Source organism: Lepisma saccharinum, chromosome 10 (genome assembly GCF_977018435.1).
Source record: "Lepisma saccharinum chromosome 10, izLepSacc3.1, whole genome shotgun sequence".
Classification (NCBI taxonomy): Eukaryota; Metazoa; Arthropoda; class Insecta; order Zygentoma; family Lepismatidae; genus Lepisma; species Lepisma saccharinum.
The window spans coordinates 77299038-77325504 of record NC_139238.1 but is presented as its reverse complement, the minus strand read 5'-3'; the positions used below and the strand labels follow the sequence as shown (position 1 = coordinate 77325504).

Sequence of the window (26467 nt, the reverse complement as noted above, 5' to 3'; positions counted from 1 at the left end):
TAGATTAATCACCCAGTTTACTCAGAACTGTGTCATGAAACAATCCTCCAAGAAAGGAAATAGGAAATATAATTCTAATATTTCAAATAACAGAATGAAAAGTGAAGTAAAAAAATTTTTACTTCCATTTGTAGATAACTGCACTACCGACTCAAGATAAGAGTTTCAACATGACTCACCTGTAAACATTTCAACCGGACTTCTCCAACTTTATCATGCAACGTCCAACCTATGTACTTCAAGTATGAATCATCCAAAAAGTTGTTGTGGAATTTCTTCATCCAGACTCCAATCTCTGCCATGCAAATGGCTCTTATTTCTGGCAGGGTATCTCTGACAAATACAAAATGATTACGTTTCAAATGGTCTGAACCACAACAAAATGGAGTTAACAAAGGTTTTATGGTCACAAACTGTGCAATCACAAAAAGAGTAATAAAGGGAAAAAAAAAACTGTGAATACCACTTTGAATACTGTCAGCACATTATTACAAAAATGAAAGTAAATTAACAATAAAGATAAATATCACAAATACATATGTGACTGTTACATTATCAAGGGTGTGTCGAGTATTTTGCTCGTTGAGCAGACAGATCATTTACTTGACGGTGTGTGCTCACTGATCAAAACATCAGTGCCTTTGACCTGTGAACAATATAGCTGTATCGAGAGGACAAGATTTCATTGATTTTGATAAGCTGTTAATCATAGAAATGGTTGATGTGGGAAAGAACTATAAACATTTTATTCTTTCTGTAACAAAACTATGGTGTATATTTGGAATGAACAACACATGCATTTTAATACAATTACAAAAAAGTGAAACATTATCCACGTTTTGTTACTTACGTTATATTGCAAGATGATAGTACTCACAAATACTTCACACGTCATCTTCACAGAATTTTCCTCTCCTTACTCTTTTACTCACGAGATCAAAACACAAAAAATATATATTCTGTCTTTTAACCCTAACATACCCAATGGGAGGGAGGGAGATGTTAAGCCCACCACCTCTATTTTTTTCAATTTTTCAACTGAAAATTTTTATAAAAAATTGAAAATTAATTACATTGTTCCCTAGGGTGTTCAGAATATTCTATATTAGTTTTGTTCATAAAAAACAAATATAATGTACTGGTAAATAAGAGGCAAAATGCACAGGCAACATCTTTAAAAGCATGTTATTCGAGACACTCATGCTAGTGAGAATGTACAATTGGTCGGAAATGATGGTATTTTTTGTAATTAATTGGTTATTATTTTTTATTAATGATGGTAATTTTTGAAATCATTATAATTAATAAATAACTAAACTTCTATAAACAAGAAAGCAAGAAGCAATGCAACAATAAAATGGTTTCTTGAATTTTAGTGATTAAAAAAAGTGTGGGCCTGTGAGGCCCCTTCCCTCAGGTAAGTTTCTCGTATGGCACAGGGAAGCTAGGGTTAAACCTGTGGCGAGCAAGTGAGCAGCACTTATTTGGCTGAGTGATCACATTGCTCACCGAGGGCTCAGATAGTCATGTGCCCCTGATATGGATACTAATGATTCTGTTTTGTATTAAATTACACATAATAACACAGCACATACTTCAACCTCGTATCATCAAATCTGAGAATGGATGGAAGAGAGAGAGAGAAAGAAAGAGACAGGAAATATGAAAGCCATGACTCAAGTCATAGAAGACACCATATTTTCAGGCATCTCATTTCAGGGTGTCTAAAATTTAGTAAAAACAAAATTCCTTTACGTTTCAGCCATTCCAGACCAAATCATGAGTGGACATGAACATGTCTGGAAATTTTAGCTGAACATCCACATTTAGAATCCCACTTAACCAAGTTTTAGAACATTCACTTCACATGCAAAAGTAATAACCAGAAGGAGAAACTGAACAGTAACTGTTGAGTAGGGGGAGGAAAGCAAGTGTCAGGGAGTGAGTTTTTTTATTATTGTTGCCATGTGTAAACTAATGAATAGACCCCGGATGTTCAGGCACTGAAAAGTATTAAAAATGGCAGGCAAAAAGGCAACGAAAAATTGAAAAAAAAGGCATTCAAGTTTGAGAAAGAGGAAGTGAAAATTGAAAAAGAGGCATTAAAAATTGAAGAGAAGGACTTAAATTCTTCGTAAATCTTTAAAAATGTATTTACAAATAATAATTTGAATAACAAGGGTTATTGAAAAATGAAATCAAATAGAAGAAGAGAAATATATTTTAAAAAATGCCTTGTCGGAATGACAAAAGAGGCAAAAATGTTTGAAAAAGGCAGCGTACGGTGAAATAGGCAAAAAAAGGCAACATAAAGTATTGTTCAGAATGTTAAGAACCTTCGGATCGGTGTACTTTTGTGTTCAATGTTTGTCTACCAGCGTCGGAAACGAATAGACATTTTGCCTAAAATCCAGGCTCTACTAATGAATAACAGAATCTACCCAACAGGCACCAAATATTACAAGACAGTCGTAAATTCAAATAGCCATTTACTGCAGTAGATTTCTACATAAAAACAGTTCAAAACATGACCCCCGCTTTTGTGTACTACTACAAAAATGTTGATTTTTCAACAAAGCAGTAAATTTCCTTGACATTTCTAAATAAACAAAATTCCCCGACTTTTCCAGGATTTCCAAACTGGTAGATACCCTGCATTGAATTTATGAGTACCTGACAGGATTTCTACTCATATTGCCAACCAAAGACCCTGACTTTTCCAGGTATTTTTAAGTAATTTTCGAGATCATTTTGTACCACTCTAACACAGTAACATATAAATATCAATTCTTCACGCACACATGCTAATTAAATGAATGAATGAAGTCCATTCAACATTCTTGAAATAAATAAAGAAAAATAAAATGTAAAAAAAATATTTCTAACCAAAATCAAGATGTTTTTGAAGAAAATGTGAAAAGTGCTTTTCTCCTCTTTCTAATGATGGAAAGTAGAAAAGCACCCAGTTCTCCGGACTTTCCCAGGTCAGTGGAAAACTCTAAGAATAACACCAAGATCTTAAAAAAGAACAACAGATAGTCAGTAAAATATAGATAAAAAAGAATAACCTTAAAAAATATTTTCTTACCTGTATCGATGTACGAACACAGATTTGAACATGTATGTCAACATATTTTTAATTTCATCCATGTTCTCTTCAAGTTCTTGCCTTTTAGTCATCAAACTTTCCAATCTGTCACTTGCCCGCTTGTCACGTGCTTTCTGTCTTTCAGATTCATACTGTCTTTGGGTATTGTCCAAATTCACAGACACAGTTAATGCCACATCCACCAGAGCAGTCATTAGCTTCATCGCTGGAAATTCAAAACCGAGATTATTACAAAAATGCCATAAACCCCTTGCGCAGTCGGAATATTCTGGAAATTACTCAAAATGCATAATTTTTCACTATTTATGCAAGAACATTGTGAGAAATGGATTTTATTATTTAATGGTTCTCTCTTGTGAACCTATGAGTATTTTGAAACCAAAACTCTGGTAGACTGATAGAGCATAATTTCAATGAACAAAACTATGTATTAAAATTTATAAATATTCTGAACCAATTTGAATTTTTGCAATTTTCAAATATCGGTATTGGAACCGGTAAGAGTATCAACAATAGTATCAGTATCAGCTAAACTACAGTTTTAAACTTGGTTTGTTTTACGGATGGGACCGATTAATCGGTACTCTATCAGTATCGGCCGATATAGGCATATCGGTGTATCGGTAAAATTACCGATTATTTTACCAATCCGATATATTGATTATTATCTGATAATTTAGTGCAAAATTCTGCCATTTTGTTGTAATTTTTATGGATAATATCCTGCCCTACTTTCTAAAAAAGTAAATGTCTAAATATGCAATTTATCTTTCACTGCAGTCACTTTGAAACACACATTTATTAAAGAGGTCAGTGAACCTTTCAGGTTCTTCAAAGGCCATTTCTAATTTTATATCGGTACTTTATCGGTATCGGCCAAAATTTCATATCGACCCATCCCTAGTTTGTTTAAACTAGCAACTGTGTTTAGCATTATTATATAACTGTCAGAAAAAGTTACAGGATTAATTTCTTAATTCTCACACTGTGATAATTATATCCCCCAAAGATGAGTGTTATTTAGCATTGTGACTATATAAGTCCTTGAAGTGGTTCAACATAAACACCACCAGGTGGCAGAGTGAACATAACAATGCACAATTCATAATCCGGCTGAATATATTAATTCTTACATCATCAGTCCTGGAACTTTTCTGATAAGTGTCCTATACTCCTATAATTGCATCTACCAGACACCTGCCTACGTACCTGCCAATGTGGCCGTGTGACGGAATGCTCTGACCTGCGAATCTGAAAGCCCCGTTAGAAGTGAGATGATGTTGTCCATCAGGTACTGGTCGTAGATTATCGAATACTGGCACTGCTTCACCAGAATTTGAACAAAGTCACAGAAGTTATTTCTGAACTTCTTCCATTGCTGGCCTGTCATGATAAGAGGATATTCCCCACTTTCCTAGAAAAATAAGTAATGCAATTTTTATGCAAAAATACCTTGCATCTTAATTTCTGTGCAATCCACAGAAGAAAAAAAAACTTCAAATCTGAAGAAAATTAATTGTTCTTCAATAAAAAGTTTATAAAATAAATACGGAGAAACTAGTACTCACTTTATTAGCGAAACTATTTTTCTTCTTCGTTCTATTAATTTCAGTGGCCACTGCCACCATCCTCATTGGAACTTGCTATACTGTTGCTTCGCGGATAGAGTGAGTACTAGTTTCTCCATATTTATATACTACAGCGTCTCTCTTTTCCCAATTATGAATAAAGTTTATTTTAGGCATTCACTTCATATTGCTTGAAAAATTATTGTTTTCATGCATTACAATTTACATGCAATAAAAAAAACCAAAATGTTACACAACATCCAAAATATCATGAAATATATTCTGATTTTATTAGAATTCAAATTCATATTCCTGAATATTTTTTAGTGTTTCATTATTAATATTGACATCACATTTCCTTTCTGTAAAATACATTATTTCTGATACTGAAGATATCTGCTTTATTTTAGTCAGCAATAAAGTATATACTTCTTGTTGATGAAACATTACCACTTTACAGTGGAGGCATCACATATGTTGAACTCCAAATCCTACTTCAAATCGTTACATATCCCTCATTTTCATATTAGAGTTACGTTTAGCTAGGTAGCCTAGCAGGAAATATATTCAGTGCCAGCTCAGCGAAAAGCATTCACCAGTATTTGCAGAGGAAAATGGATGATGATTAAAAAAAAAAAAGGGGAGGAGTTTTGATCAGGGTGGATGCAAGTTGCATCTTGCTCGGGACAGTTGATCTTGGGGTTACGAAAGGAAGAGAACAGGAGAGTGGTTCGGGAATAAGGAAAGTGGTTTTTGAGTTTTGGAGAGAGAGTTTGATTTTGAAGGAGATTCAGGCTGGCTTATGATCAGTGAACGTGAGTTTTAGAAACTTGTTTGGGAGTGAAGTGCTGTGAAGCTGAGAGACAATTTAAGCGATGAACTTCGGGAAGCGAGTGAGAGTTAATTTAGAAACTCTTCTATCCACGCTTCAAGAGCGAGACAGGTAATATGCTTTTCTAATGCCATCCTTGCCTTTGCAGTCTTTAGGTCATTATAGCCCAAATACAAGAGAGTTGCAATTCTTTAAAGGGTTCTGTAAATTTAAGTTTATTTATGTACCTCCCGCAGTTAGCAGATGCAGCCAAGCGAGAGCTTACGGGCTACCACTATCCCCAAATGGTAAGAATTCCTTTCATCTAAAGGGCTCCCGGTTCGATCCCTGAATCTTTCGAGGTTCACACACTGAGTAAAAGTCTGTCTCAATACGAAATTGTATGTTCAGACCAGATTACACTTATCATTACATAAGAAGGAATGTGCTATTACCATTCTATACTATTCAACAACTGAAGATTTTGTTGCATACTTCATCGTGCACATTAACATAAAATATCACTTAATAGGTTCTCAACTGTAAATAAAGAGTAAAACTATTTATAATACCTCATCAAACTCTTCTGTCATTCTCCTAATAATGGCTGCATGCTCCATTGTAGCCTGCATAGTAGGAGTAATCTTTCCTTTGCACCCTGAACCATTGATGAAGAACTGCATAAGTGCCAGGAGGGCACCATCCCTATTCACTTTGTAGCTATCTATCCAGTCATCAACGACTTGCTGCAAAACAATCAAGCAGTATGCATAGAGTATAAAGAACCATACATGAATTTTACAACCACACAAACTCTGAAATACAGCTTCTGTTACTTCTTTTTAACTGTGTAAATTGTTAGATTATTTTTCTCTGACATATTAAAAGTATGACATCGTCATATATGGTTATAATTACCACTTTCATGCAAAAATAGTACCAGTTATGTTTTCTTTGTGTGCTGTCTCATATGTTTATATGTGTAATGTTGTCTTGCTGCATGCGTGATTTATTTTTCATTAATTATGAAATCAAGACAATCACAATGTATCAATTACAAATCTGCTGGCAACACACCAGAAGCAACGAGTAGGAAAAATGTTGTATGAAAATTAGTTTTGCCTAGAAGTAAACATGATGTACAAATTATAACTTGTTGGATATATATAGGAAATGTAAAGTGACAAAAATGTTGCCCAAAAAAGACCTTTTCAAAGTAATTCAGTCCCAGGGATGGCATTTTTATTAAGTTGTTTGATGCACATTGAATGCCATTTTTTCAAGAGATATTTTGCATGTTCAACGAATAAAAGCACAAAAATTACTAAAACTCATTGTTTTTTTTTAAACTTTGGATGAAGTTGGTGTAGTGCAATAAAAACCTGAAAAGTAAAATCCCACGTAAGGCAACCAAACTCAACTCTTCTCAATCTGAAAGAAAAATAAAGAGAAAAAAAAAAAAGGTGGTTGTGCAAGCCCCTTCTTCTTAATCAGGGGTAGGGAAAGGGCTAACATAAGGTTTAGGTCTTTTGAAGACCTGTGGCAGACGTATCATCATCCTCAGCTTCAAGTAACCTTGTAACAATAACCCTGACTATACAAGAGAGTATGAATTTCTCTCCATGTTGCAAGTGGAAGCAGTTTCTCACGTTGATCATTAAGCTAGACATAATGTTTGAAAAATATAATGAATAAGTATTCAACTTTTCAGATGACAAATAAAATGTTCAATCTGTCTGTCCTCTTTCTATTAATGTGTTTTTCTACACCACTGGAAGTTAGACATTCCCAAGACAACAAATAAAATAATACTTGCGTAGGCATAAAGTTTTCTTCTCTCCTACAACCACCCAGTGCACAGACCTCTCTTCCTCCAACTTGCTGCTGGGAAAGATCGGTGGGGAAGGAGCCAGGAGGAACAGTTTCCAGAACGGTGTGTATGGACAGACAGCAGTCTTATAAATTTTTATGTTGTTGATGGCAATTGGTGTGAAATTTTACTTTTTTTTATAATAAGTAAGTGATATGTCTTCAACTTCGCATCAATCAAATGATCTAAGTTTATTCAACATTTGAATATATTTGACAAAAAATAAAACAAATTTTTTTTGTTGTAAACATTGAATTGAATTGTTGTTTTAAGTCCACTTTATGCACAGAAAGTCTAATCAGGAGTGGACCTACAGTTTAAAGTGGAATCCGAACCACTATGTGCCTCCACCGGGGATCAAACCTGGGACCCCTTGATTACAAGGTGACGACGCTACCACTGCCCCATCGAGGAGGCCTTTATGTGGTAAACAGTTGGTAGGAAAAGTGAAAAATGTTTAAGTTGATCTCCCTGTTTTTGTTTTTTTTAAAGAATCCCCAAGTCACTGGGACCCCAATATAAATAATATATTTTTTTTAAGATTAATGTAAGGGGAATGCATACCTGCTAACATGTTCCATTCAATCTCATTTACGTAAGTTTTTTGGTGTGTGCCACAGGAGATGTCCAAAGAGCAGTTATCAGATTGCCCTCTCTTTTTCCTCAACGTCTGGCAACCCTGTTTCCAGATGTCCTAAAATGTACTCTTACAACTAGACTGACTCAATAACAAAACTGTTCACACAAAAGAATGTGGCTACAGAAAAACTAATTCTCAGCTTCTCCTTCATATGGGACTTTGATTGTTCATTGTGTGTTAAAATTTTTTAAAGAAATCTTGCAACGTTAGCCTTATTCAACCCATGTCTAGCCAATCTCTGTGGTGGAGTGGTTAACGCAGCATGCTATGATGCCAGGGGTCCTGGGTTCGAATCCTGGCTGCCTGGACATGGGTGTTCTTTGAGAGTGTTCCTTTACAAATTTCATCATATCATTACACCAAAAACTGGCAGAAAAGCAACGCTAAATAACAAACTCATGTTTAGTACAACTACCTGAAGTGAAGCCCGCCCTTGCCTTATGACATAATACAGGCAGTTCTCATCCTCGGCCAGCAACTCTGACAGTGGCTTCCTGCCAGGACGTCTTTTCCGTGCTGGCTCGTCTATGGAGAGACCAATCGCTGCCCTCTTCAGGGTTGTACTGCTCAATTGGGTGGCTGCAACCACTGCAAATAAAATAGTAATAATAAATATTTAAATACCACATAGAAAATGCAATGTTTTCTTGGGGAGAATTCACACCGAAGCAAGAAGAGACATGTGTTGCTTGAGGATTTCATCAATTGAATGCAGGCTCGTGTGGCCTGTCATGCTGCTACGGTATAAAACATTGTTGTTGATTAGCTCATTCTCAAGTGAAATGTTGTTACACCTCACTTGTCACTTTGGTCTGAAATCTCCCTTAGTTATGAAACATATGTAGTTTATCAGTCGAATTGTTCATAACAGTTCCTACTTGATATTTATATAATTTGTAACTGTGACAAACAAAAATCACCAATAGGCACGAACTATTATATTACTTTGCAATTAGTTGCCCAGGAACCAGGGCCTAATAAATGCCACAGATACATATTTATCTCTTTGTTTATCAAAATAAAACATTAAAAAAATATGACCATATTTTAAACAATTGCTAACCCACTGAAAAACTCTTACCCTTGGCCCTCCTTGGAGCTCTTGTAGATCTGGTGATCATATTCACTGGAGTCATTGGCTGCTCGAACTGTGGGGGTGGGTCATATGACATGCTTTGCTGATGCTGCTGTGTGTTCTGGAAATGAGGATCGTAGTGGGCCTGCTCGTACAGCTGCTGGTCGTACTGCTGTGGCTGGGGCTGGGACTGGAACTGCGTCGGTTGCTCATACTGCTCACTGTACACCTCTTGCCTGTAAATAATTTGAAAAGCCTTTTTTGTTATGGTTTCCATAAGAAAAAAATCAAAATATCGTGAAAAGTTCATTAATAATTGTGTATTCACGTAGTTACACAAACATTCATTTCTTTTGTCAAAATAAAGTGAAGTCAATTTCTATTCTCACCCATAAAAAAAGTGCTGGAACAGCATACCATCTGATATAAAATTACAAAAATATTGCCTCAAGCATGGCCGTATATATGCAAAAATAATGGATGGAGTTCAACTTATTGCAGCACAAAGAGGGTACACGATTTAAATACATGATGTATGTATTAAATGCAGTTTACTTACGTGATTTTGTATTTTACATTTCCACGTTGCACAATGTAATGTTATTTCCGATTAATTTCAAAGGCTCACTGCCTTCATTCACATACAAAATTTCATGTAAGTAAGATTTAAATAGTTACAATTTATTTGTTACTATTTTGTATTTGTACCAATTATAAATTATAACCAATAAAATGTATATAAATATTAGCTTGATGTACACAATGTAGTGTCTTAACTAATTTAGAGATGTTGATTTGATTACACAGTTAGAATGATTTGGACAAAGGCTGAGCTGATATCGATACACTGGTATTGGTATCGGAAAGTATCGGTTGGAATTTATTTACCGATACAGACTGATACTTCCGGAATTTTGGTCTTTCACAGGCTCTGCAAAAATGTCTCTTGACATTTTCGCTGAGTCTAATTATCCTGGAAATTATGCAAAATTAGAAGTTTATATTTATTTTGCAGTTTTGTGTGAAAAAAATTAATTTTGTGATGACATAACATGTAATTGAATATTCTAAGGCAATTCTGGTATATTCTAAAGCAAAATTCTTGGTCAATTGATGCTTATATTTAGAGTGGAATACTTACTACTATTGTTAAAGAATTTGAATAACTTTTAATTATTAAAATATTCAAGTATCGGTATTGGTAGGAATCGGTGAAACTATCGGCTCAGCCCTAATTTGGACCTGTAAAATACTCCCCTTATATACGGCCATGGCTTAGAGCCTTATGGTTCATTAACCCCATCTCAATTGATTGCTTTCCTTATGTAGGAATAAGGAATACATTTTGGTTTTTTTACATGCATTTCACATTTTTGTTTTGTTGCAACTCTTTAATTCTCTCCTTGCATATACTTTTGTATGGATTGATGAACCACAATCAGAGGGCTGCACAACGGCCAGAATCGCTTACTAGGCCCGCCTGGTTGGTCGGGCGGGCGAGTAAAACTATATACCTGGGTTTTGACCCGTCAAGCATCGAAAGCCCACGGGTAACTGGAAGGCCTTGCAAGACGAAGCTCGCTTATCTTCAGCGAACGCTCATTCCGGTTTTGCACCGTCTCCAGATTCATGAGTCACGCAGTCACCGTTGCCAACTTTTAGATTCTAAACTGTTCTAGGAGCACTTAAAATGTTCATCACTTTTATCAATTTGAAATTGCAGACATTTATTCCTTGCTAGAAAACATTTGTATCGCTCACACCCAGTGGCGGCGATTGGGTTCCAAAACTAGAGGGCCAAAGTGCAAATGTACGGGGGGGGGCAAGGATAATTAATTTCCCTTGGTACATGAGGTTAGCGTGGTGCAAAAGTAGCAAAAAGTGGGGGGGGGGGCAACTGCACTCTCTCGGCCCCGCCCCTAATTGCTGCCACTGCTGACACCTGTACAGGAGTACGAACCAAGTTTCGCAAAAAGTGCCATCGTAAATACTTTGGAACTTTGTGTGACTGGTGGTTGTTCTACATTATACTTTTTTCTGGGTGCTCCCCTATGGCGCAGTGGTAGTGTCGTCGCCTTGTAATCAAAGGGTACCAGGTTCGATACCCGGTGGAAGCACATGATGGTTCAGATCCCACTTTAAACTATAGGTCCAGTCTCGATTAGCCTTATTGTGCATAAATTGACCAAATAAATGAATCAATCAATCAAACAGATTTTCTCTCTGGTGTAATTTTGCCAATTCAATATCCGAATTAGTTGCTCAAGATCCCCCCCCCCCCTGAACACTAAGGCACGATTGTCCATAAAATGGAACATGAAATCAGAATTTGCATTATAAAAGGTTTTTGAATATTGTCATCTCTTTCAACAAATCGTCGTTCGCTAGTGTTGTTGCTAGTTATCTTGTTCTCAGACCGCATTGATAGTAATACGATACAAAATATAATTGTTAGCTTGTATTTTCACACGGGTGCAAATAACAGGCAATGCTATTTACACATTTCAACAAACAAACAACGTAAAAATGAAACCGACAGAAGATTTACGATTTCAAGACCAGAAAGGTGACATAAAATGAACAAGACACACAAACCTATTTCAAGACCATCGAAACAAATTTAGAAAATATGTGGTAGTTGGTTTGACATAATAATGACACTAATTTGAGAAGTTACAAAATCTTAGGTGCAGTGGCTTAGCAACATATCGCGAGGTCCTGGGCGAGATTTGAATGCAAGGCCCCATCGTTCTTTAAGTTTGAAATATCAATGTAAATCGATACACAGTCATCAAGGAAACGTCAGCAAATTATCATATTTATATAATAGCCTACAATAATAATTAATTTCTGACGAAAATTATATTTAATAGTACGCGACAGAGAAATTTACACTTGGCAGAGCTACAGTAACACGCTGCTGGAATTTTCATTAACCAAAGTAGTAGTAATAGTACGTTTTTTAAGATGTTCTTTAGGCAGTAAGATAACTGAAATATCCTTAAGTGTGCTAATTTTTTTTTAAAAAAAATCAGAAATATAACCTATATATTATTTAATGAGTCGTTCTTTGTTTCCTCATTTCGAAGTTTGTAGGATGTAAATGTCACAAACCATGGCTTAAGTAGAAAATATGGAAGGACGCACATAAAATGTCAGTGCTTGATAGAGCGGGGGGAAGGGAGTGCGCTAAATCACAATCCTGTCTAGGGGCCCAATGTATCTACCTACAAGCTCTTCTACACAATCGGTTTCAACATCAGCAAATCTTAAAACGATAGTCATTTGCACAATAAATGTGAAATGTTTGGTGTAATCAATTGATACAGCTAATTTGACTTTTTTTAAATTAGCAATTTTGACTTTTTTTAATTAGCAATTTTGACTTTGTTGCACATAAATTGTACCAGTTAACTTTGAATTTTAGGACTTAGATGATAATAATAACTGTGAATCTCATTTTGTTGTTACGTCTTAATGTTCTTGTAATATTAAATATTTGACGCAGTGGCGTAATAAAATCGTAAAGTACGCGTCCGCAAGAAATAAACTTGGGTCCCTCAAGTACAGTCAGCTTCTTCCAGGAAATTTACGTAATTACTTAGAATTTCTGGTTGTGGCTGCACTTACATTAATAACTATACAAATCGATGCTCTAACTCTGAATTTTCACATATTACAACATATCTTTCTTTGACATTTATGTATTCAAAAGAAGAAAATACAAATACTTACTTATCCCTTCCCCCAAACAGAAGGCGGTACAGGATACAGAGAACACTGGAAGTTAGTGTAGAGCTATCAAGGAGAAGAAACTTTCCTAAAGCACTTGATTTCAGATTTAAGCACATTCCTGAAACATATAACTTGATCAGGAAATTCGGAAGATAAATCATCTTCGTGCCCGTTACAGAGGGCAGGCAATAGCTGCGTCTGAAGTTGTAGGAACGAAGGAAGAACTGCTAATATTATCCATACCTTTCTTGAGTTTAAAATACCAGAAGCATTTAAATGCCCCATACTTTGCTCCGTGGCAGTTTGAGGTGCTTTACCATTAACATATTAAAATCGGGTAGGCTATGCAAGGTCACGACACAGAAGAAAAATGGATAAAATTGTCCAAGCAATTTTTGCGTTGATGTTTCACATGAGAAATTAGAATTATTTTGACTTTTTCGGGGCCCCTTAGGCTTAGAGCTCCCGCCCGCCTCTGATTTGACGTATTCATTCAAATTATAACGTTAAACTAGAATATAAGGCCAGTTAAAAATGTCTTAATTTTATTGCCCACAAAAATTAGCCTTTTCTATCTTTCTCACTTCCATTTATTACGTTTTTCGTATCAACCTCATAGGACGCGAGGCCCCTATATGCGCGAGGCCCAGGTTGGTCGCCCACTTCGCTCACCCCTTGCTACGCCAATGATTCTACAACCTCAAGGCACCTGCGCCTAGCAGAAATTCAAATATTTCCATGCGTAGTGAAATATAATGGCCGTTGGCAACACTGACAGTAGTGCTCGCCGTCTACCTGCAAGAACTACATCGAGTCTCACGGGTCTTCTTAAGACCCGGGTAATAGAAAAACCTGGCAGGCATCGAAGCCTGTGCAACATTGTGACGTGAAGCTCGCTTGCGCGATGTCGAACACCTGGGCTTGATGTGCGTGTTGCATATTATTGTAGGCGCGCCTCCTCGCAGACGGGTTTTCTCCAGGTCTTGTGCAGGCCTCTGACCACAATTAGAACCAACAAATTAACAATTTAATGTATGGCAACAACGCTATTCACTGAAAGTAACAGTCATCCGCAGACTAACTGCATCCATGAATAAAGACAAAAATCTGCAGCTGTGGTCCATCAAAATTTGGGGCGATACTGATAAAGTGCCGATATAAAATTTACGGATCCGATACAAAATTAGAAATGGTCTTTGAAGAACGTGAAATGTTCATTGATCTCCTTAATAAATGTGTGTTTCGATGTAACTGCAGTGCAAAAGAAGTTGAATATTTAGATATTTAATTTTGAGTGATGGCAGTTTTGTAAGTTGTTTTATACATGTCAAACACCTCTTTTTTCTTGTTTCGCATGTTCGACTAATAAAAGCACGACTTTTTTTTTTGAAACTTGAAATTAAATTGTGTGGTGTATAAAAAGCGTAAAGATAAAAATCCATGCAAGGAGATTGATCTCCACTATTCTCGATCCGCAATGGAGTGAATAGAAAAGCAGGAGGTTGTAAGACTTACCCGCTGTGTGTGAGAGGAGTGCTAGGTTGCGGAGTATACGGAGTGTAAGGTGTATACGGTTCCTGCAGCTCCTGTGCACCTCCATCCATCGGAGTCATCGGGGTCATGGGAGAATCATATTCCGGAGGTGGAGGATCATCCATCCGGATTCTTTTGCCACCACGTCGCTGCATGGTTGAACTTCAATGCTCCACACTTCTTAACTGAAATGAGACAAAAGTGCATATGCATATTATTCAACTTCATTGATCACATTTCTATGTTCATCACAGCAGGGCACAAGTAGAAAAAACTATTTGGGCAAATATGTTCTAAGAAAGCTGTGCATCCAACTAAGATAAAGTTACACATTTTGAAATATGCTCTTAAACATTCAGTTTATTAATTAATACAAATAAAAATATATAAATAACTTAAGTGAGTGAGTAGGAATGTTTTAGAACGACGTTTCGGAAGTCTGTACTACTACCTTCATCAGGTAATAGAATAAAAAACTTTAGGTGCCAAACATGGTACATCATTGTCAAATCGTAAGTTGAGGATTCAGGTTGAGGATAGAAAAGGTAAAAAACTTACAGTGACAGCATAAAAACTCCGATGGAAGTCTTTGCTGGTTATAAATTCCCTATGTTAAGATTGAAAACCACAACTAAAACAGATAAAAATCGAAGACCTATCACTGTCAGTGTAGAATGTGTCCATGTGTTCTACCCAACACTGATGGAAGTCACTAGAGGACTGCAATAGGTCTTCGATTTTTATCTGTTTTAGTTGTGGTTTTTAATCTTAACATAGGGAATTTATAACCAGCGAAGACTTCCATCGGAGTTTTTATGCTGTCACCGTAAGTTTTTTTACCTTTTCTATCCTCAACCTGAATCCTCAACTTACGATTTAACAACGTGGTACCATGTTTGGCACCTAAAGTTTTTTTATTCTATTACCTGATGAAGGAAGTAGTACAGACTTCTGAAACATCGTTCTGAAACATTCCTACTCACTCAAGTAAGATATTTATATATTTTTATTTGAATTGATAGTGAGTAAAATGCACCATTGTAATATGTTAATCAAAACAAGACTGGACTAAAAGTAATTAATTCTTGCATCAGAGTGGTATTCCTACAGAAGGTTGAACTGGTAATAGCATGAATAACTATGCAATACATTCTAATATATTGCGGGCATTACCACGTCACAGCAGACTTTAAGATTTGGTTAGCAACAGTGAAAAATGTATTATTCTCATTTACTGATACACGTGATACAGAAAACACACAAACATTAATGTCTTGTTACTTTAAAATAAGGTAATTTAAATTTCCATAAGCGAACTCAAAATATTAAAACAAATATATATTTTTTAGCATTGATTTTTTTAAATTCAGGCAGCAGACGAAAATTTTCAGGTGGCATGGCAACCGAACATCCCGTATTTCTCTACCCCTGCATCAAAGCATACTTTGCTGTAGAAATTTTAGGGAGCTTGCAGACCAAAACAATATGCGATATGTGGCTTCCCGATGACAGCATGGTAATATTGCCACCTTGCAATCAAAGAGTCATCCTGGGTTGTTACTTAGTGGAGGTACATAGTGGTTTGTAACCCACTTTATACTGTAGGTCCAGTCCCAATTAGCCTATCTGTGTATACAAGTGGACTCAAATCAAGTCTTGAAACAAATGTGCAACAGGCCCCATCCAGTCCATAGAAAAGAATTCACTATGCATATGTCATCAACAGACCAAGGCAACACGATGCACTGTTGAGAAAACTGCCCAGTCCAGGCACCATGCAAGTAACATGTGCGGCTGATAATATTACTTGCTTCACAGCCCCACTCCTATTTGCTTATGTGAGTAGTTTGGGCAGGTCAGGTTTGGTGCTCTTAGCATTATAACTACATTCCTACATGCATACAGCGACACTATTTATATTCATATTTGCACTTGTGCGAATTACTCACTTCTAAGAACAATAAGTATTTTTTAAAAATTATTAAAAATCGTTCACTTACATAATGTGAGTATACTCCGTTGCTAAAAGTGACGTTTCGGGGATCTTACTGTCCCCTTCTTCAGGCAGGAAGACAACCATGGTATCAACACGGACGTTTGAGTAGAGGCAGTTTTAACTTTTATATGTTTCCGGGGGTTTTACGTGCAGGTAGGAATTGCAAATGGAAAGCTTCATTAAGACAGGGGCAAGTTTTTAACAAAAATTTCTTAACTTTTAAATCCCTTTAACTCTATTCCTTGTTTGATATATTGACGCGGCATGTAGTAGTAATTCGTGCCTAGGAAAAAAAAAGCCTGAAGAAGGGGGCAGTAAGACCCCCGAAACGTCGCTTTTAGCAACAAGTATACTCACATTATGTAAGTAAACAATTTTTAATAATTTTTAAAAAATACTATTTATATAAGATCGTTTACTTGGTTGCCTTAGAATTTCAGTGCTTCCCCTTCTCTCTTGCATGCATACCAATCAGATTGCCCGTACTCCACTAATTTTGTGAGCCCCTCTCATACCTTTATATCTGCAAAATCAGTTTTTCAACATTCATTGTTCTTCACAAAATATTTCCAGTGGTAATTTTAGGCGACTCACCCTGTATATATATGTTAAATAACAACAAAATCTTCATAAACCATACAAAAGTTTTCGCTTTCTAGTGGATTTGCTACACAATTCCTACATACAACAAAAATTTCTACAGATGCTGTGTGCTTATAAAGCAGCATTTTGTACGACACTACATTTGCTTTCTGCACTATTCATGTACTTACTAATTATGCAGAATAAACAGACAACAGTCACTACATAGAATTTTGCTAAGAAAATATTTTCTTGCTAAACCAAAATGCAAATGCCAAGATCTGCAAAATAATAGACAACCACCTCTTCTTAACCAACATTTCCGATAATTATAATCAGAGCACACCTTTTATTTGATAAGTCTTTCTAAAACCTAATATAAAAAGGTGAAAATTAAATATATTACAGCTATGAGCTACGTATAATCGAAATTCAAAGGAACCATAATTTTTTACCATGCTGAGAATCACAAGGATCACAAGGATGAGAGGAACAAGTATCTGAACAGAATCATTTTGTGGAGTGGAATCAGAAGAATCGAATCCGAAAGTGTATACGAATCACTTTTTGAATTTTCAAATATTTCTCTTGCAGACTCCAATATATATATATATTTTCTCCCCTTTGCAATCGAGAACTGATAGTTGTTTTCGTTGCCAATGACAAATCATCCAAATGGAACTCGCACAAGCAATAAATGGCCGTTTATTATCTAATTTTACTAAATTTGCAACATGTTCGAATATTTACTACGTCCCGCACCCCAGATTTATTCTTTATTCAAATATTAAATACATGCATTTTACAAAACAGACTTAAAAAATGTTTGCTGATCAGTGTTGGACAATTGGCAACATCACAGGCACATGAGCGACATGTCTGGATTTGCCACGTTGCCAAACGTATTTCTTTGACCTAAGATCGACAGTTAGCTTTATACAACATGATAGAAGCTTGAACTTAGTTCAGGAGCGAATTTACATTACCGGACCCCTCCCCGATTTTTGTAATATTTCGCATACTCACTAATTGACGCCTCCTAATCATGAATTTGAAGTTAAAATTTGGGGGTCACGCGTAGAAATTGCAAAATAAGGGGGTCCGTGATTGCAACCAACAAAGCACAATTGTTCATTATTTATCACAAGATTTTGCGCTTCGAATACTTAAGGAACGAAATATATATTCCTGACATTTAGGTATGACCCCAAATTTTAACTATGCTTGCCTTGCCTAACCTAACCTTACCGTGAATGGTTCGTGGGGCTACCCGTGCATGGTTCTATGGCCCCAAATTTTAACTATGTTTACTCAACCTAACCTAACCTTACCTTACCAAGAATGATCACTGGGGCTATCCGTGAATGGTTTTGCGCTAATTGTGATAATGAACCGATAAAAAAATCTTATTTAGGTAGGACTTTAACGGCAAACGTTCTTCATCGAAGATGCCATTTTCGTATCCTGCAATTTTACAATTGATGCATTGTTGCCAAACTTACCTGTAACCAAATCAGTCCACATTCCACATGCTCTTCTACATCATGATTGTCGCTGTCGTCTTCTTCGTCATCCTCGACACATTTCTGTGTGGGATTGTAGAGCTTACCGGCTAGACGAAAGAATTCTAACGTACAGTCCGATCAATCTGTACAACATTAACAACTTTTTTACTGTTCTCTTCTGCCATTCTTACACGATCCATGCTCTCCAAGTATCAAATCAACAGTGTGGCAAAGCAACGCTGTAGACAGCGTAACTAAATGCGAACGTCAATTTTTCATATCAATAAATATGGTTCCCATACTTGTATACGGAGAATCATTGCCAGAATAGAAAAGCTTATTTTAAAACTTTGAACAATTTCTACACCTCACCCCTCACACATGTTAACCTCAGATAAATCATCGTGACTAATTATTTCATGAGTATAAGCAGTAGCATAGAAATTACAAAAGGGTCCGGTATTGTAAATTCTTGCCTATCATTGAAGTTAATGTCACGATTAGAAAGTGTGCTACCAAACATGTTGTCATGTTGTTCTACGATATTTCAAATTTACAATTTCTTCAATAGAGAGAATGTGTGTACATTCGTGAGTTGCCAAGAACAAGAAATGTGTGAAGTGTAGCAGATGTTATTTTTAAAAATTTACACTTATTTTCATGGTGATGGTAATTATGTGTTATCCTTCGATATCCGCTGTTGATTTCATGTGTATATGACAAAAGTGGTCCGGGAAGTGAAGAATTGGACGTGCCATGGTCACATTTCGAGGATAAATATCTCGCTTATTTGTGGTTTCCACATGTGAAAATCAGTTTCCGGCACCTTAAAACATCGAAATGTGCAGATTGGAAAGAAAAAAGTTGGAATTTACGAGGGGGGTACGATCGGTCACCAGTCCCCTCTATCTGTTGTGTGCAAATCATAAGTTTTCTTCTTGAATGTTCATGACACACAAATATGACAGTTATTACATGAGGGTGTCTCCCTTATGCTTTTAAGTTAATGCATAAAGACTAATTACAGTATTAGTATCAAACACATAACTGTGTAAAATGCATGTAATACTAACTTTGTAAACTAAAATCAAAGCTTTTACAAGACTCCTTTACAGAATATACAAACACCAAACCTGGCCTGCCTAACCAGGGTGGCTACAAACAAGCAGAAATGAAATTCCCTGACTTTTCCAAGTCTTCCAGGACAAAATTTACATTTCTCCCTGACAATTACAAACTAAACTAAATCGATGTTTTTGCAAATGGAAATAATAATCTCATACAGATCCAGGTATGGATTTGTTAAGCACCAATATTATGAAATTGACAATTTTTCTATTCTCTATGATTTGAATTCAAACGGCAAAATAGTGAATTTGGAAAATTATTATAATTCACAAGCTAGGGAAGGATTACGGAAATTTATCATACGTAGTAAGTTTAAAATAAAATAGGCCTACTTGATTATTTTTAAAGTTACGACTAAATGAGATTAGAGTGAAGAGTGATTGATTAAGAAATACATTTTGTAATTTATCAGTCTCCTTATCCATTCTCGGTACTATATGTTGATATTTCCACTGAGGTTTGGAACCTTCTGCTTGCAAGAACCATGAGTGCGGACTCACTTTTCGATGCATAAAGCTACTTCGCTCTTCTCTGAAAAGCAAACAACTTAACATTTGCACATAAGTGAAACAACTGAATTGTACAAAAGAAATTGTCATATTTCCTTACATTATCAATGGGATTTCTGCTTCAGTACAGTATATCCAAGTGAAGTACTGTGAAACTGACAGCATGCAGTTACACCTGACAAAAAGGGTATGTAGGTATTAGAAATTTATTGTAAGCAATTTATAGAATTGCATTGTCTAGGTGCCTGATTTAGCTAACAAAACATTAAAATAGGAACACTGTTATAACAGCTTCTGAAAGTTCATATACGAGATGCGTCCAGAAAAAAGCTCCAATGGTGTCTGTACACAGCACTAGTGGCCAGAGAGCGACACACACATGCGGGCAGGAAGAAGTGGCATGTAGCTGTAATCTGGTACAGTCTCAATGTAGCCGTTTTAGGACAGTTCTAGGTTGAAGATTGCAGCTCTCATACAGTATCCCCACCGACTGCAATGTAGCCTACGTGTAGTAATCAGATTTTTGCAGAATTTGGCACACAGCCACCAGCAATCGTATGAGGTGTGCAGACCGGACGTCGTGAGTGATAGATAGTATGGTCCGACGATGGTGCAGACAATTCACGGAAGGCCAATCGAATGTGCACAACCCAATACAGCTGAGTACACGTGGGCCCTTTGCATCACTTCAGATGAGAGATCTTGGACCATTCCCTGTACAGTCCTGGTCTTGCATGTACAGACTTTCATCTCTTTGTTCAACTGAAGAGGTTGACATATATGTCATGAGCATACAAAATTTAGTGCCATGTTACGACAAATGCCACAACAACGGTGGTGATTATGCCGAAAATTAGGTTAGGACTCACTGTTACTAATGCAATAAATTACTACTGATATTCTTCTTTTATTTATGAATGAGTTTATGTAGCATTTTGAAAGTTTTGTGTAGGTATTTCTTTCATTGTGGAATGTATTTGACCGGGAATTCATGTGTTTTTCAAGAAAAATATCTCTCCTACCTACAGTTGCTGTTGCTCTTATTTGCTTCCATGAACTGGATGTTGCGATGATGTAATCCCCTGTCAGTGTTTTCAACCACGCCGTTGTTTTGCAAGAAGATGAAGAAACAAAATATACATTCCTGATATTACAAGGACCCAAAATTTTAACTATGTTCGCCTAAAACCTTACCGAGAATGGTTTTTGGGGCATTTTTCGGTTATGAAGGTTGGAAACACTGCATACCCACTGATGATCCAATACTCTAGTCAAGCTGCACTCGCCATATTGTGTGTTACGGAAGCGAAAAAAGGAAGAACAATAATTACTCGTAATGTAAAAATTTGAATTTATTTTCGTGAAAGAAACCAAATCCCACCTTCAAGAACCTTTTGCAAGAATAATATAAACATACAAATATAAGACATAAAACAAGAATAGTATAAACATACAAATATAAGTCATGATACAAGAATAGCTTAAACAAGCCCACATAAATAATAAATATATAGGGTGAGTACGAAGAGGACAGTATTACATGTATTACGAGTTCTAGAAAATTAAATCATCTTTTGAGAGCAGAATAAATTCATCTATTGAGTAGAAAACCTTTTCTCTTAGCCAGTCTTGTAGCACCCTTCTAAACTTTTCAAGAGGTGCATAGTGCCCTGGCAGCTGGTTGAAGAGTTTTATTCCCATGTGTTTGTAATTATTTTGTACTTTGCTTAGCCTGGTTGGTAGTGTGTTCAACTTATAACTGAATCTTGTGTTGTGTACAGTGTGTCTTATGTTGAATTTATGAATATTTTCTTTGATAAACATTAGGCAGCTAAATATGTATAGGCATGGAACAGTCATTATTTTATATTGCTTGAAAAGAGGTTTGCATGAAGCAGATTGGTTAATATTCCAGCCATATTCCTTACTGCATGAATACATTGCCAGCATTTGATGAGTTACCCCATATGTTAAATGGCTATGAAAAAAGGCATAATAAGATTGTACTAATAAATTTTCACTTACGCAGGATCTAAGTTTATTTAATAACATGACTGGCCAGTTTGCAGCATAATTTGTTTGTTTGCACATCCCACGATAATTTTGAATCTAGATATAGACCAAGAAGCTTTACTGAGGTACATTTAATGTAGTTATTTAGGGTGAATATTATTTTCTCTGTTATGTTTTGTCACTGTTACCCCTATATTCTTGCAAGCTATCTACTAAATACGGTAACAGTTTCATACATCGGAGACACATTTCTTCAATTTTACACAAGAAACTACTTACGGAAATGAGTTTCTCCAAGGTTTACAATGTTCGTCGAGGTATTTTCTTTCATCATGGAATATATTTGACTGGGAAATCATGTATTTTTCAAGAGAAATATCTCACCGACGCACAATTGCCATTGCTTTCATTTGCTTGCCTTATGACAACCGGATGCTGCGTACGATTGATGACGTAAGCCCCTGTCAGTGTTTCAACCCCCTCCCCCTTTTTTTATACTACAGACGGTGTTAAAGGCGGAGCATCCACACTCATCTGGTCCCCCTCAAACATCCGGTTATGCTTACGGTGATATGGACTTTAATATGAAAGGGCAAAGTGGAGATTCTTTTACAAGGAAATATGGTGTCAGATGTGTAACATATGGTTGTACAGTTCGATCGGGAACAAATTTAATGAGTCAAGTATCACTTCGTAGGTTTCCGAGGACGTAGAGAGACGAAACCTGTTGATACAAGCAGAACGAAGAAAGCATTGGTACCCAGAAAGGAGTTGTACGACTTGCATTTTGTTACAAGCAGAATGAAGAAAGCATTGGTACCCAGAAAGGATTTGTACGACTTGCATTTTGTTCCAAACGTGTTGATCGTCTAACAGCGTAGTGTGTTGTGGTGAAAAGCATGCCTCTTAGTGAGGTTTCAAACCAAAGTGACACGCAACAGCAGTGGTTAGTACCAAAGTGACAAGCGACACAGGCCCATTTAGTCTATAAATAAGCATTTACCACTCATGGGAAATCAAGTCTCAGGCAGCACAATACACACCATTGGAAATCTGAGCAACACGTGCAGCTTGTCGTGTTGCTTCGGTTCGAAAAATTTCATTTATCACTGAGGATTCACTTTTAAGTGGCACGGAGATTACACACCAAAGCGACAAGCAACAGCCCCTTTACTCTAAAGGAAACAATTCACCTTGCATACGATTACAACAGACAGACGTGACACGATGCATGGTACTGAGAAAACAACAGCCCAGTCCAAGCGACACGTGTATTTTCTCGTGGTGAATTGGTTTGAAAGGAAGCTTTCAGACTGCAGCGATACGTGTCACTTGGTAACCAGCATTCAAAAATAAACAACACCTTGCAACACACGACAAATTGCAGGTGTCGCTTGTCTCTCGGAATAGGCCATTTTATCAATACCGTGCATTGTGTTACCCTGGCCTGTTACTTGCGCAAGCGTGACTGGTGAATGGTTTGCTTTAGATCGAATGCTTCTGTGCAAAATCCCGTTATCACTTGTCACTTCAGTCTGAAAACTCCCTGTTACTTGAAGTAAATTCGTGCAAGTGAAAGTGGCATGCCATATCATAGGTTTTCCCTAAATCCCTCAGGTGGAAAGGCGACGTTGAAAGCACATATACTCTATGTGATCAAAAGTATCCGGACACACCACGAAACGTGTGTTTATCATAGAGGGCGACACAGTACTGCCATCTACCGCGTAGAACACATAGTCAGCGAACTCAGTAGTCTGCAGACAGTGTGATACAGCATTATGGGATGGTCTGAGAAACTCACAGACTTTCAACGTTGTCAGTTGGTTGGGTGCCACTTGTGTAGGAAGTCTGTGTGTGAGATTTCCACCCTCCTAAACATCCCTCTGCCCATTGTTTCCGATGTTATAGTGAAGGGATGTGTACAACCCAAAAGCATGCAGGCCAACCTCCCATGTTGACCTTCAGAAACCATCGAGTGTTGAAGATGGTCGTACAGCATTATCATCAATCATCCATCGCCACCATCACACAGGAATTCTTAACTGCATCAGGATCTACTCCAAGTACCATTACTGTTTGGTGCAAGGTGCGGCAACTTGGTTTCCATGGCCGAGCAGCTGCCCATAAGTCAAACATCACACAGACAAATGCCAAACGCCGCCTCGTGTGGTGCAAGGAGCGTCGAAACTGGACCATGGAACAGTGTAAAACCGTTGTGTGGAGCGATGAATCACAGTACACAATGTGGCGATCCGATGGTAGGGTGTGGCGAATGCCTGGTGAACGACATCTACCAGCCTTTATAATGCCGACAGTGAAATTCGGAGGTGGCGGGGTTAGAGTGTGGTCATGTTTCTCCTGGAGGGGGCTTGGCCCCCTTGTGCTTTACATGGCAATGTCATGGCACAAGCTTACGTTGACATTTTAACAGCTTTCATAATGCCTACCGTCGAAGACCAGTTCGGGGATGACCATTGTGTCTTTCAACACGACCGAGCACCCGTCCATACTGCAGGGCTTGTGGGGGAGGGGTTTGACGACAAGAACGTTCCACTAATGGACTGGCCTGCGCAGAATCCTGATTTGTATCCCATAGAACATCTCTGGGATGTTTTGGAATGCCGACTAGACCACACCGATCCACATCAAAGCCTCTTCTCATTTTGGCGCTCTGCGATGAATGGGCTGCCATTCCTCAGGAAACCTTCCGGCACCTGATTGAAAGTATGCCTGTGAGAGTGAACGCTGTCATCAAGGCTAAGGGTGGACCAACAATGTATTGATTGCCAGTGTTCCCGATGGAGAGTTGCCCAAACTTGTACTTTATTTTCAGGTGGGTGTCCGGATACTTCTGATCACATAGAGTATTTACTAGCATTTGTTATGTGTCATTTCATTACTTCTGCAGATTTGTTGGCAAAGATTCACTTAGGTACACTTTATAATATAATAATATCACTAGTTTTATAGAATTATCATTCCCTCACTTTACCATTTACAAAATAATTGAATATATCTGAACTTTCATACGTTTTGAGTTTGTTGTGCGTGTACATAAGATACTTGTATGTAGTATGCTATACAACTGGCGGCCACAAAGACAAGTCATATTTCAATAATCTGCTCTGCAGTTGATCATCCGACGGATTCTAGACGTCCACTCCTTCATAGTAGAACTATAACAAACCTTTCTTGACTATTGTCGCACAACTGATGAAAACAAGTGCCCATTTCTTACTTCGTATGACAGCGAATCTGCACTGGTAACAACGGGGACTGCCTAAACCGGAAATTCCGGGGGGATCAGGCAAGACCTCACTAATGTTTATGTTTACATTTTTAACATAGTCTATGCTTGCCTAACGTAACTAAACCTAACCTAACTTTTATCGGAAATGGTCCGTGGGGTTATCCGTGAATGGTTTGTGGGACTATCCGTGTATGGTTCGTGGGGCTATCCATCAGCTACCCGTGCATAATAAATAATTTCCACCGGTGACGAACACGATAGTAGGTATTTTTCGGTGAAGAAAGTTGAAACACTGCATACCCACAACGTGAGTCAAGATGTGGCCGCCATATTGTGTGTTCCGGAAGCGAAAAAAGGAATAAAATAAGCACTCAGAATGTGAAAAATTGCGTTTGTTTTCGTGTGAAAAGCGTAATGACACCTTGAACTATGTTCCGCAATACACAATTGGTAAGTACGAACCATGCGAAACACAAAATATGCGATTTTAATGTGTCTCCGATCTATGAAACTGGTACCCTAAATACAAATATAATAGAAAAGCTAGTTATGAGCTAAAAATATTATTGACATGTAACCTACACAACCCTACGCTAAAAATTGCCTTAGGTAAACAATGTTAACTACATTAAGAACGGGGTAAACATTAATGGCATATCGTGCTAAGTTATACTTACATTACAATAGTTTGTTGAATTGTAATTTACAACCACTACATTTCTCTGTAGCCTGTCAGATCATGTACGTGACACAAAGTAGTCAATTATATTACGTTCAACACTAATAAGGAGATAATAATTCACCACTCTCTTCCTCTAGAAAACAACTACACGAACATAGCAAACCACTGAACAACTAAACTTGACTGAACATAACCCCACATCCACCAAGCGGGGGTCTTCCTTATCGCACAACACTTGAGCAACTTTGCGTTCTGATGTCACGGGATAATTACTTTGAATTTTAGGTTAAAGGCCTAAGTTGTTGTGTTAGGCTAGCTAGGTTTAGTTCTTTTAGTATAAATAGAAAATTTTCAGTGTATTTAAAATATTTATGCTAATAGAACCAAACGTAACAGACCTGACCTAACAACGTAGGCATTCTTCGTCTGACGTCAGAACAAAGATTGCTCAATTGTTG

At 37.1% G+C, this 26467-nt stretch overlaps 1 protein-coding gene across 3 annotated transcripts in view; it reads right to left on the bottom strand.

Annotated features, from left to right (window-relative positions):
* Positions 1-26185, bottom strand: part of SA1 (stromal antigen) — a 65496-nt gene extending 39311 nt beyond the window's left edge. For 2 of the 3 annotated variants that reach the window (XM_083129947.1, XM_083129949.1), the window contains exons 1-8: positions 26005-26185; positions 14324-14526; positions 9080-9309; positions 8414-8586; positions 6061-6234; positions 4319-4523; positions 3089-3314; positions 180-333 (exon numbers count right to left, since the gene is read on the bottom strand). In XM_083129947.1, coding sequence (XP_082986073.1) covers positions 180-333; positions 3089-3314; positions 4319-4523; positions 6061-6234; positions 8414-8586; positions 9080-9309; positions 14324-14496 — 1335 coding nt within the window. In that variant the 5' untranslated portion in view covers positions 14497-14526; positions 26005-26185. The remainder of the gene's footprint in view (positions 1-179; positions 334-3088; positions 3315-4318; positions 4524-6060; positions 6235-8413; positions 8587-9079; positions 9310-14323; positions 14527-26004) is intronic. The other variant, XM_083129948.1, reaches the window with a different exon arrangement.
* Positions 26186-26467: the final 282 nt, after the last annotated feature.